This window comes from Vanessa cardui, chromosome 7 (assembly GCF_905220365.1).
Source record: "Vanessa cardui chromosome 7, ilVanCard2.1, whole genome shotgun sequence".
Lineage (NCBI taxonomy): Eukaryota > Metazoa > Arthropoda > Insecta > Lepidoptera > Nymphalidae > Vanessa > Vanessa cardui.
The window spans coordinates 10758525-10772498 of record NC_061129.1 but is presented as its reverse complement, the minus strand read 5'-3'; the positions used below and the strand labels follow the sequence as shown (position 1 = coordinate 10772498).

At 36.9% G+C, this 13974-nt stretch overlaps 1 protein-coding gene across 1 annotated transcript; it reads right to left on the bottom strand.

Annotated features, from left to right (window-relative positions):
* Positions 1 to 2940: 2940 nt before the first annotated feature.
* On the bottom strand, positions 2941 to 13723 carry LOC124531109 (myrosinase 1-like). The gene is made up of 6 exons (XM_047105565.1): positions 13663 to 13723; positions 8447 to 8586; positions 7686 to 8347; positions 7295 to 7603; positions 6979 to 7217; positions 2941 to 3121 (listed from the first exon to the last, which is right to left on the bottom strand). Exons 1-6 carry the CDS (start codon positions 13683 to 13685, stop codon positions 2959 to 2961), a joined length of 1536 nt encoding a protein of 511 aa, XP_046961521.1. The 5' UTR covers positions 13686 to 13723; the 3' UTR covers positions 2941 to 2958.
* Between the last annotated feature and the right edge of the window lie 251 nt (positions 13724 to 13974).

The window sequence follows — 13974 nt, the reverse complement described above, 5'->3', positions numbered from 1 at the left end:
GACCTAGTAAGACCAAGCTCTGCACAAATCAGTGTCGGATTTACAAATTTGCCGCTAGTAGGCTAGTAATCTATTCAATATGTGCCGCCCCTACTGACTTTTGAAATTCAAATTAATTACCTACATTTATTTTGAAATTGCAATTTTATGATTTGTATTCTATCGTCCTTATTACATCGGCTATTTCCCATTATTCAAACTCAAACTCAAATTCCTTTATTCAATATAGAAGCATCACACTGATTGATTGTCAAATAAACACTACCACCGGTTCGGAAAAAGGAACACCCAGACCTGAGAAGAACCGGCGAAAGAAACACAGCGGGTCTTTTTTTTGTTATTTTTTTTTTTTGTCAAATTAATAAGATACATAGTAGTATATGTTTAGAAATAGCCAGGAGGTGATCGTTTCATTCCCAAGGTGTGCTATCAAACATAAACTCGCTAATTGTATAGTAGCTTTGCACACAAGCGTTCCTTAACATTTTTTTTTAATTTGGCAACAGAACCATTTTGAACGCTTTCTGGGATCCTGTTGTAGAAGCGTATACATTGCCCCACAAAAGAGTTACTGACTCTATGCAATCGAGTAACAGGAGTAACAAGATTGTGTTTGTTCCTTGTACCAATCTACCAATGTTATGAGAATCAAATTTTCTCATAAAAACATTAATATTTTTCCGTACATAAAAACATTACAAAATATGTATTGAGAAGCAATAGTTTGCAACAGTTAATATCTTTATTTCTTTAAATCTATACCTTAATGATTCCTTGGCTCCTAGGTTATAGATTGCGCGAATAGCCCTCTTCTGCAGCACAAATATAGTTTGGATAGCGGCTGCGTTACCCCAAAGCATAATACCGTAGGACATTATACTGTGAAAGTAACTGAAATACACTAGTCGAGCCGTATCAACATCAGTAAATAATCTAATTTTTTTGACCGCGAATGCGCCCGCCGCGCTACCCGCCAATCCGTTTATACGGGGGAGCCACTGTAATTTGGCATCAAGAGTAAGGCCAAGAAATTCAGTTGTTACAACTGGATCCATCGATTCCCAATTGATAAGTAATTCGGGTTTTACATTTTGCACATTTGGTGTGCTAAATTTTACAATTTTAGTTTTTTTATTATTCAGTCTAAGATTATTTACGCTAAACCAATGTACTATATCAGACATAGCATTGTTTACATCGTCATACTGAACCTGTTTCCTATTAATTGATATGAGGAATAGAAAAGGTCCAAGAATTGGTCCTTGTGGGACCCCATACCAACTGAGACCCCAGGAGACCTTGTCCCTTTAACGTCAACCCTCTGAATTCTATTATTAAGATAAGAAGTCAGAAGGTCGAGTGCACATTCTCTAATTCCATAGTGATATAGTTTCCTGACCAGAGTTTCATGCTGAACACAATCAATGGCTTTGGATAAGTCGCAGAAAATCCCTAAGGCATCCTGCGACCCCTCCCAGGCCTCATAGATATTTTTTATAAGTTCAATACCTGCGTCGGTAGTCGAGCGACCCCTCATGAATCCGAATTGTTTTCTGTGAAGCAGATGGTGTCAATTGAAATATGCTAATGATTGATTTAAAATATTTTTTCAAATATTTTGCTGAGGGTAGGTAGTATTGAGATTGGCCTATAGTATTAGGATCTGAAGAGCTACCAGGTTTAAATATTGGAATGACTTTACAATGTTTCATCAGGTCAGGAAATATACCACGTTGAACACAATCATTGAATATTATTGCAAGATAAGGTGCAATCACATCAGTAATTGAGTTTATCACCTTTACAAAAATACCCCATAGATCAGCAGTTTTCTTAATGCCTATTAGTATGATTATGAACTAGGTGATATTTCTGTCATTATTATTGTTCCAACCCGCTATGTAGTCACGAATATTCAGATTACGGATATAATGTGTAGACATGTAAGTATTTTTTATTTCTTCAAGATAATAACAAATTTGGGCTAAATTTGCCGTTCCTCTAAATCTGCCGCCCTAGGCTCTAGCCCACTTAGCCTATTGGTAAATCCGCCACTGGCACAAAGGCACTCGGTTCATTCAACGTCAAGGGATTTGTATGGTACGTGCGACGACATTATGACTGCTGATCTAATTCAATTGTGATTTAATTTTTAATTATAACCATTACATATGAATGATAGCACCCAACGTAGGGATATGAAATCTGTTTAATTGAAATAAACATTTAATCTTTATGAATAATATATTAAAAATACGTTTGCTTTTATAATGTTAGAAAGCAAAATTATAATATATCTTTAAACCGTGGCCGATGTAGTCGATACTACGGGGATTTAAGAAATAAATTGGAATCCGGACTTCAGAGAAGGAGAAGTCCCCATTTATCCTCCCTTATAAGAAGACTCAGCTTCGCTGATACATATGTAAGTGTAATTAACTAACATGACTGTTTATTTTAAATGTTGAAAAAGAGTAAATACTCAATTTCTTGCCGGTTTTTCTCGGTTGAATCTACTACATGTAGTAGCTTCACTTAATATAAAGAAAGTTGTTACATGACGATTCAAAAATGGTGCTTGTAAAAGCTTCCTTGAATAAAGTATATTTTGATTTTGATTTTACAGTGTGCTTCCTATTATAGGAAATTCTTACCAATTACTCGATACTATAATATTAATATAATAATACCATATAAGAACTTATAATTTTTTAAACAGCCTTGATATCGATATCCACAAACAAAATCTTTATACATTTAAGAAATGATTTTTCCCTCTCTAATTGAATAATATATTTATTTAGTTACATTGTTTTATGTGTATTCTAGTTTCAGATTTTTAATATTATATTTAAAATGTATTAGGTACTTCTTTAATTAAATATCGTATTATTTTACCTTATTCTTGTAAATATGTCAACGGTGTTTGAAAAAAAAAACAACATTAACATTCGAAGTTTAATGTCCTTCATCAATAGTGAGTGGCAGGCTCATGTCGGGTTCGTAATGGAAGTCGAGAGCTCGCGAGCGAATGATTTCCTTGTACACGTAGGCCGCTTTGCGAGGAGTGCGCGTCCTCTCCGGACTCTCGTAGTCTACTTCATACAAGCCGTATTGCTCCCTGGAAAACACATTTCCAATATAAATTATAAAAATACATAACTGAGACTTACTTTATATATCAATACTCCAAAAATTGTTTATTTCCCAATAATTACCCTTAGCCGGCATCGACACTAATCTTACTACTCTAAATGTCTACTGTTAAATATGTACATAATTACATACTGTTTTGTCAATCAATTGCTTTTATTATTTATTTTTTTAAGTTATAATTAATATTATACAAAAAAAAATTGTGTTATGCAAACATAGCTTTCGTCATTGGACATATAAACGATGGGTGGTCCAAAACATAATTTTATTTACGATATGTGTCAATACGATAAAGGTAAGGATTGGTCACTGTCAACTTCTTTATTTTCTTCAAAGTTTTTTTTTTCAATTTTACTTTGAATTTTCGAGCCAGAGGCGGCGTAAGGCCTCGCGGTGCAAAAGGCGTCGCGCCCGGAATTTGAACTTGAAAAAGTACAACATAACATTGGGATCACAATATTGACAAAAAATTAACCAATAACAAGGCAGGCCTCGCAAATTGTATCTTGTCCACATTAATATTCGATCTTGCGCCGCTACTGCTTCGAGAAAATAGGTATATAAGCCTTTTAGATTTTAATCTATTAGTATACATATTTACTTATCAAAGTTGATTAAAGCAAATATTAGTGTGACTTTCCAATATTTTAATCTCGAAGGAAAAAACAGACGGCCAGGAATTAGTCACGAGTGGTTGTGCAGCTGAAGTGTTGGTTCAAAACGTGAATTTGCATATTGCGCGGTTATAATCGTGTTAAAACTCGATAATCGCTGTTTTGAGCGATATTCAAGCTTATTAACTTAGTTTGCGCTTATTGTAATAGTTAATTTACGTAATTATTTGGTACTAGCTATACCCGCCCGCTTCGCTGGGCATTAGTCGCAGAAAAAAAATTAATTTTTCATTTTGTAATTAATTATTGATCATCAACAATATACAAATAATAAAGAAACAAATAAAGAGAAAAAAAACATGCGAGATCTAATCAAATTAAAAAAAAAATAATAATATTCGTCATCTATTACATCTTCTTCAATTATGTTCTCGATAGGCTGCAGATTGGTCATGACACCTATAAACTTATACGTTGTTATATAGGTACGATGAATTTTTTAATTAAATTTCTATAGTCTGTAAAAGTTTGCATCAAACCAACACGTCCTCTTTTATCCGGTTCTATCGAATATCGATGTTACAATATTTGTTGCTCCAAAAGATGTCATTTAAAAGTATGAATTGTAATTTCTAATATACTGAAGGAAATATTTAGACTCCTTAATAGTTCCCGTCACGTAGGTAAGAAGAGGTTCTGGTGATTCAACCAGTTGTGGTAAATACATTTTACCAGTGGAGTAGCATAAACCATCAGTTTATTTAGCGTGACGATATGGGCATACTACATTCATTGAACCAATGATCACATCGGGATTCATCTTGTTATCATAACCTATATAGTAATTTTAATCGTTCATCATCCAGTCATTGGGCTTGTCAGGTTTATCAGTATCTCTCGATAAAGATGCTTGTTCGAAGATCTGGAACTTGATCATTTCGTTAACTGTTTTGGCAACTCTTAAAGTAGAAATTCGGATTCTATTTGTTTCTAAACGTATTTCTTGTTGGTGTGTTGTTCCCGTAGCTCTTTTGGATGACGCTACGCATATATTGTTGATATTACGATCTTCTATTTCTTCAATGGCATGGTGGTTTCAATTTATATAAATAAGTTGTTTTTTTTGGTTATGTGTCTTACGTTTACATTTTATACTAAAGATTCATTGTTATTGGAGTTAATAGTATACTTACCAATAACGATTATTGTTTACTTTCTTATAATCAGAACAGCTAATCACTTCTTCCCATATATGTAATTTATAATAATTATCTCATTTTAAAATGACAATTATTATTGTTGTGATTATTTTATGTTTATTGGCATATGACGGAAATTAAGTTAGTTGTTATGCTTTTTGAATAGATTTTCATTTTTTATTTCATATTTTATAATTATCGGTTGATCGGAATATAAGTGCATCGTGATACACGTAAGGGCCATCTGTTGGTTATTTTTAATGATACGGATGAAATAATTACTTTCTCCATAACACAATAGATAAACATACCAATTTTCATAATGATCGATCAAATAGTTTCTGAGTTTATCGATGACACACATACAAAAACATCCTTTTGGCTATCTATATATACTTTTGTATGTATAGATCGCCTATGATTTGCGCAAGTACGTGTTTTTCCTGTATGCCAATTTTTATAAAGATACAGACACATAAAATATTTCAAAAATGGTAAAAATTAAGTCAGTCAAAGAACACAGTTATGACGAATCACGACAAAAATAAGTGTACAGACAGACTCTAGGGATTTATATAATAGTATAGATTTAGTACTGACGTGCGATAGCTTTATTATTAGCGTATTTTATGTATAACTTTGGTGTTTCTATACCGATTTCTATGATTTTTTTTTATGAAATAGTTAATACTGTAAATTTTTGTAATTTGGGATGATTGAGAGTGTTATAATCGTAGGAATAGACAAATATATAATCAGAAAGCTTCGAACTACTACGCTATTGGGAGTGACACGTGTTATTGTGAGTCAACCATAAAAGATAGACATAGGCTGTCATGGGATATTTTTTGTATAATTTTAAGGAGAACATTTTCGTAGTACATGATTTCTGTGTAGCTTTAACCATTAAGGCTAAATACGCGACGGAAGCTCAAAATATGGGGTAACTTCTCCCGTTTTTCAGACATTTCCCTTCACTGCTCTGCTCCTATGGACTTTAACGTGATGAAAAGTATACTATAACCAGCTCAGGAGTATGAAAAATAATTGCACCAAGTTTCGTTAAAATCCGTCGAGTAGTTTTTGTTTCTATAACGGTTATATGGACAGACAGACAGACAGACAAAAATTTTACTGATTGCATTTTTGCCAACAGTATCGACCCCTGATCACCCCTGATAGTTATTTTGTAAAAATATTTCATGTACAGAATCGACATCTCTACAGATTTATTATAAGTATAGATAAAACTAACTTCTGTGTTTCTTTTTCGAATTTTCTTAGTAGAATATATGTACGATTCGATTTGGTAATAGCTTAAAGTTTAATGAAACTTTAAAAAATGATTAGCCTACTTCTATTTATTCCTATTTATTCGGTGGTCGGGTTTTGTGCCAGCCCGTATGGGTGAGTACCACCCACTCATCAGATGTTCTACCGTTAATTTAATGTGTATGTAAGAATAAAATGTGCCAATAGCGTTGATTCGACAAATAATTAATAAATTCACTAGGGAGTTTAATAGCCCTGTACACGTATCGGGTCTAGGAATTTAGGGCTAAAATGTAATCGATGTTGTAACAAGTACCGTAGTAGTAGTAAGTAGTTGAGTCGAGATGGCCCAGTGGTTAGAACGCGTGCGTCTTAACCGATGATTGCGGGTTCAAACCCAGGCAAGCACCGCTGTTTCATGTGCTTAATTTGTCTTTATAATTCATCTCGTGCTCAGCGGTGAAGGAAAACATCGTGAGGAAACCTGCATGTGACAAATTTCATAAAATTCTGCCACATGTGCATTCCACCAACCCGCATTGGAACAGCGTGGTGGAATATGTTCCAAAACCTTCTCCTCAAAGGAAGAGGAAGCCTTTAGCCCAGCAGTGGGAATTTACAGGCTGTTGTTGTAACAAGTACCTAAATAACATTATTTTCTAAATTTTGTTTGCTCTGCTTCTGCTTTGTGTGCTCTCAGTAGTGGGTAAGCTATTATAAATAAAAGTTATACTCACGTGTATCCTTTTAACCATTCAAAGTTATCCATTAAGCTCCATGCAGTGTACACTCTGATATCGGAGCCTTCTTCGATGGCGTCTAACATCGCGTCGATATATCGCCTATAATACGATATTCGATCGTCATCTACTAGCCCTTGTCGAGAGCAGAATCCATTTTCAGTTATGAAAATAGTGGGATTGTCGTAGTCTTTTCTTAGCTTTGTTAACAGCTTGTAAAAGCCCCATGGAACCACCTAGTCAATTTTGAAATATTATAATAACGCATCATGTAATTTTACTAAAATTACTATTCAATAAAACATTTACTTGCCTTTAACCATGCAGTCGCAGATCCTTCCCAAGAGCTATCTTTATATGACATAGCATCGATATCGTCCTGATATGAGGGAGATGCATGATATCCAAAAACAGACTCATTTCTATAAACCAAAGCTGTAGTGTAGTGATTGATTGCGAGGAAATCAGCGCTTCCCTTTACAAATTCTATTTCCTCAGGAGTGAATTCGGGCAGCCTCGAACGTGGAAATCCTTGAGCCTTACTTTTAGCGGCTATCTTTTCCTTCATTACTTGCGGAAAATCTCCAGTTTTTGAAAATATAGGGTTAGCGTAAACTCCTAACTAAAAATAGAAAAAAAAAAATTACTATTTTTGAAACTTACAGGTACGAAAATATTAATGTATAGTTTATATAATAATTTGCCTCAAATTGTATAAGATCTTCTGCAGCTTCAGCATGTTCCTCGCTTTCCGGTTCATACCACTTGATACTGAAAACTATACCAATAGTTCCACCTTGCGTAGGTCTGTATTCATTATTATACATATGATAAACCTTTGCATGAGCTATTAATAAGTTTTTGGAGCAAATGTAATCTGCGTATCCAGATATTGTTAACAAAGGAGCCGTAGATGCCGAACCATACCCCTGACAAACTTCTTTGGGTTCATTTATTGTAAGCCAATATTTGACTCTGTCTCCAAATAGTTCAAAAGCAACTCTACTGTAGTCACTGAACCAATCCACTATATGAGGATTAGTCCAACCGCCCATATCTTGCAATTTTTGTGGCAAATCCCAGTGATACAGCGTTATCATTGGCTGAATGTTGTATTTAAGCATTTCATCGATGAGGTTATTATAGTACTCTACTCCTTTTTCATTGATCTTGTCAGGGAAACTAGTTGGTAAAATTCTCGTCCAAGATAATGAAAATCTGTAAAAGTCAAGACCAAGTTCCCTCATCATCTCCACGTCCCTCTTATATAAGTGATAAGAATCGTCAGCCACGTCGCCATTGTGGCATTCAGCAATTACGCAGGGCTCCCGATGTGTCACTGTATCCCATATACTTTCCGATTTGCCTGCAATTGTTAATCTCTTAATATTTCGAAATGGATAAGTACGCAAGGAATAACATGAACATCTCAATTTAAGAATACCATATAATACCGTGTACATACCGTCTTCATTCCAGGCTCCCTCGACTTGATACGAAGCAGTGGCCGCACCGAGAAGCATTCCATCTGGAAGTTTTCTTGCTTCATGTCGATTTACATTCGCCATCTTGCTCTCAGCCAAGACAAAGCAAGCGACATAAAATCTAGTAAATTTAAATAAAAACATTTACTACATTAAAAGTATTATAAGAAAGTCTGATTTTTCTAAATTTTTGACCTTCTGAGAAGCATATACCGAAACCATAGTGTTTTTTGGAAAACTATTTCATCATTTGAAAGTTACAATATTCAGATGTTATATATCATATATTTATAGAAGAACTTATTTTTAAAAGTACTTAAAATTTAACTCGACCGGCGATTGTTCAATTTTCAAGTACTGACAATAATATAATATGGTCTATAATTCAGGCAGAAACATACGTTACAGATTTGACTACTATAATTTTTGAATCCAATTAATTGCTTTTGCACCCCCGAATTTATGGTGATTAATTTTCATAAGTAAATTGCCTATTCCAATGGCACTACATGTAAAGGTAATCAAACATTAGATATATATATATTCCCTGCCATGTGCATCTACTACAAATATTTTGTTTTATAATACAATGCTTTGACACAAAACTTCTTATATCAACTTTGATTATTTTATTTTCAAAGTTGCGATACCAAATATGCCGACATTGAAAACGCCGTTCATAAATCTATACCGAACACCATAGATTATTTGAATCCCAACAAATGACGTCAAATTTCAAGGTCAATGTTGTTTATATATTTTTACTCCCCCTGCCATTGAAATGTAGTTTAGATATACATTATACAGGTTTATTGTTAACTCGACGTATTCGTATAAAAGTGAACCATTTTTTAGTTATCGCGTTTTTTAGATTTTTTCAAAATATGCCTAAATTGCAACTTCAAAAATTCATTTGATAAAAGTATTAATTAAAATCTATTTTTTTCTTCTGATATGTTAAAACGATTAAACACTGCATATTTTTCAATATTTAAATAATAATTATCGGCCCAAATTTAAAAATGCGAGACGGAAAACGATATTATTTCAATATTTTTTACGAATACGAATTTCCTTTAGCGTCCTTTCTGGTCATTTCATTTCGGTTGCTTTGAAATAATTTCCAAGTTTTTATATATTGTAGTTTTATAACATTTTCGGAAAGTTTAGGTAACAGTTATGTTTTTAAAAAAATTTGCAGAACAAGTTTGATAGTGATTTCTTTTGTTTTTGTGGCATTTTTGAGGAGGAAAAATCAAAAAAAATATTGAAATAACATCGTTTTCTGTCTCGCATTCAAAACAGATTTTAATTGATACTTTTTTTAAATACATTTATTAAGTTGCAATTTTGGCATATTTTAAAAAATCTAAAAAACCCGAGAACTCAAATTGGTTCACTTTTGCACAATGCATATGGGGGTGAATATTATTGCAAATAGTCACCCTTATCACGTCGTAACCGGAGTACGTCGAGTTACAAGTAACCGTGTATATATTTAGTGCAAAAGAATTGAAGACATTTTTAATCGGAAGAAACTAGGATATGGTTAAAAATCTAGAGGCTTGCTCTTAATGCAATAATTTTTCAATAGTTTTTTCTCCAATTAATTATAAATAACAAAGTTGTGAGGAATTTAAATATAAACACAATATTTACATTAGTTTCGTGTTTAGTAGTGTTTAAGACGTTATAATAATATACTATTTCAGAAAAATATATTTTGTTTATTATTAAAGTTAACAAAAAAGAATTTTTTATCGTATAGATGGTGGTACCACCGCCCATGGACATCTGCAACACCAGGGGGCTTGCAGGTGCGTTGCCGGCCTTTAAGAAAGAGTACGCTCTTTTCTTGAAGGTTCCCATGTCGTATCGGTTCGGAAAAACCGCCGGTGAAAGCTGGTTCCACAAAGTGGTTGTGCAAGGCAGAAAAAGAAATCGCGCTGTTGTGGATTTTCGGACATCACTTTGATGTCCGAAAATCCACAACAGCGGGTGAAACATCGAATTTTGACGAGATGTCCGAATGTGAAATTCAGCAGCCGGGATTAATCCGAACAATTCCTCGGATCATTCCCCGTGAAAAATTCGGTAGAAGATGCAGAGTGATCCAACATCTCTACGTAAAGCCAAAGGATCAAGGAGATCGGAAAGGGCTTGATCGTCGATAACTCGAGCCGCTCTACGTTGTATACGGTCAAATGGAAGGAACTGGTACTGGGGAGCAAGTGAGGCCGAATTTGCGCCTTGTAAAGTTTTAAGCGATGTTCCGACGTGAAATACTGTCTCGCCTTGTTGACCACATCCAGCTTTTTTGAAGCCAATTTGGCTTTGCCTTCCAATTGACCGCGGAACTGAACGAGGCTCGAAATATCAAAGCCAAGTATTCCGATACTACCTGTAGCGGCTATCGGAATGTTCTCAAATCGTGGACATACGACAAATGGTGTTTTTTTAGCGGTTAACGCCCTTTTTGGGGTTGAAATGGACTAGATTTAGCCGGCCCCAATTCGAGACTTCGTTTAACGAAGACTTGATTTCAGACAAAAGTTTGTTCCGGTTCTCTTTGACGTTTTCCCGAGAAATCGTGGCCGGTGTATAAGGTGTCATTGGTACTGTTGTCTGCATAGCAGTGAATATTCCCGATTTGCATCAAATCATTGATATGCAGAAGAAACAGAGTGGGTGATAGAACGCAGCCTTGTAGAACACCAGCATTGACGAATTTTAAGTCAGAGCATGCACCGTCTACAACGACCTTGATGCTCCGATCTGTCAAAAAGCTGGTAATCCAATTGCATAATTTCCCGGGAAGCCCATAGGAAGGAAGCTTCGAAGGAGCGCTTTATGCCATACGCGATCGAAGGCCTTCGCTATGTGCAAGCTGGCTGCTAATGCCTCCCCCTTGTTCTCAAATGCTTCAGCCCATCTTTGAGTAAGGTAAACTAGAAGATCACCGGCCGACCGACCCCGACGGAAACCGTACTGGCGGTCGCTAATCAGCTGGTTCTCCTCTAGACACCGCAGGAGCTGGCAGTTAATAAGGGACTTCATTACCTTGGAGAGCAAGGAGGTGATGGCTATAGGCCTATAATTGGACGGATCTGAGCGGTTGCCTTTTTTAGGGATCGGGTGCATCAAAGCCGTCTTATAGGAGTTCGGGACGACGCCTAATGTGTAGGATTGCCGGAAAAGACTCGTTAAGACCGGTATCAACTCGGTGGAACATGTCCGTAGCACGATTGGAGGGATGCCATATGGATATGGAATTTAACCTCCGGCATCGTGGTGTCACACCGTGGAATTGATGGTGGAGACTTTCCTTGGTCATCCAGAGTCGAGTTCGACGCGAAAAGAGAGCCTAAAAGATCAGCTTGCTCTTTCGCGGTATGGGCCAATGACTCACCGTCCCTGATGATGGAAAGGAAGGCTGACTGAAATTCCTTAAGACAGCCTTAGCGAGAGACCAGAACGCACGTGTACCTGAAGGGAGGCGTACCAGTCTTTCGCCAATTCTGCCAATGTCTTCGCCCTAGCAATCACGTTTTTGAGGGACCTAGAGGCAGATGAATATTCCTTTTTGAATGTGCTGGTATTTACACCACGAGAGGCAGATTCATTAGCCCAGGTTTGATAGCGTTCCCATTTTCGGCATGATGCCGTTTTGCAGAAGCGACCAAACCAAGGCTGGGACTTGCCACCAATGGGTACTGCAGAGTAAGGAATGAATAGTTCCAAACCCTGAAGCACCACATCGGCAACAGAGTCAGCAGCAGCGTTCGGATCATCCGGCGAGAAACAAATCTGCCCCCATGGGTAAGATGCAAAAAAAGACCGCATCCCATCCCAATATGCTGACTTGTAGTACCATATTCGGCGGCACCCTACAAAGCGAGGCCGTGAGTACCGCACAATCGGCAGTGTACTAAGGACGAGACAGTGGTCCGACGAGCCCAGAGGGGGATCGACGATAACCTGATAGCCATCCGGATGCGAACTCAGAAGAAGGACCAACAGGGAAGGTGTATGATCCTCCACATCCTGTATTTGCATTGGCGAGTTGACCAATTGTGTCAGATCATATGCTAGAGCAAAGTCCAGAACAGATCTACCCGCATGTTCGGTGATGCGTAAGCTGAGCCATTCAGCGTGGTGGCATTAAAGTCACCCAGAATAATGATCTCTGCGGATGGAATCTGCTGCAGCACGGAATCTGAAGCCATTTGGACGTGCTCAACCAGTCGGTCGGTTTCGGCTTTACCGCTATGGGACCTATAAAGGCACGCATAGATTCGCGGATGGTCATCGCAGTCTACACGCAGCCAGATAATCGATAGGTCCTGCCCTTCAAGGCTGCCGAGGCGTCGAGAACAGATATCATCTCTGACGTAAACGCAACGCTCGTGGTACAAAGGAATGTTCCAATTTGTACGCGGGGTTCGAAAGAAAAGTGGTATCGGCAGGAGAAGATATCTGGGTCTCAGTTAGAAAAAGCAAGGCCGGCTTCGCCGTTTCCAGAAGGTAGTGAACGGCGTTGAGGTTAGTTGTTATGTTGCAGAAGTCCACAGCGAGGGTGGTAGGGGTTGCCTTATGATGCCTGCTCCGCTTGCCTAGAACAGTGGTGAGCGCATAATTGACCCCCCCCCAGAATTGGGAGGGCAGCCTGGGCATCCCTGCTCATGCTGCTCATGTCATGCATGGATGCCCAGAGAGGGTTTTTCCACCGCTGTCGCTGATGGTACCCTACTGGGGTAAATGAACCATATTCTGCACAACCATCAAGTTTGGGGGGGGGGGGGCGATTGGGCCTCCGGGACTCTCACTTACCAGACGAAACGCGGTAGCGTAGCTATAACTTTACGCCTATTTTAAGTGAGAGAGTGGTACTTCCGCGGGCGTGCCCAACCGAACCCGAAGGCATTTATACCTTCGGGTTCGGTTCGGTTGTAATGCTACGCTTTAGCGTGACACTACCACTAAAGAAGTATCAAATATTCGGGAATAAGTTGCTTAAGTTATATGAAGTGAAAAAAAATATTATTTTTAGCAAAATATATAAAAGTGAGTGGATGATAGTTGTATTTCATTAATTTAATGATTTTAAAATATCTTTTGAAATAAATATTTACGAATTAAACCTATAGCAAAAAATTACAAAAATCATTCACTAAATATAATTGAAATCGTAACTTACAATAGTTGTGGTGATCCTACCATCTTAATGAGTAGACTTCTATTGACAATTTCAGATATAAACCTTTTTATATATTTGGAGCTCCGTTGCGACATTTCCGTTCCAAAATGTCGTAAATCGTATATAGATAACGGCGCTTATAATCTGTGATAACTCCAAGATTGAGGATATTGGGATGAGTACAAGATGAAAGATTTGCGATATCATTTACAATATTATATGAATGTAATTATTGATATGAAATAATATGTTTTATACACATTTTTTTCTATCGGTGCTTATGTTCGATCTAATCTGCAAAACTTCTGAAGG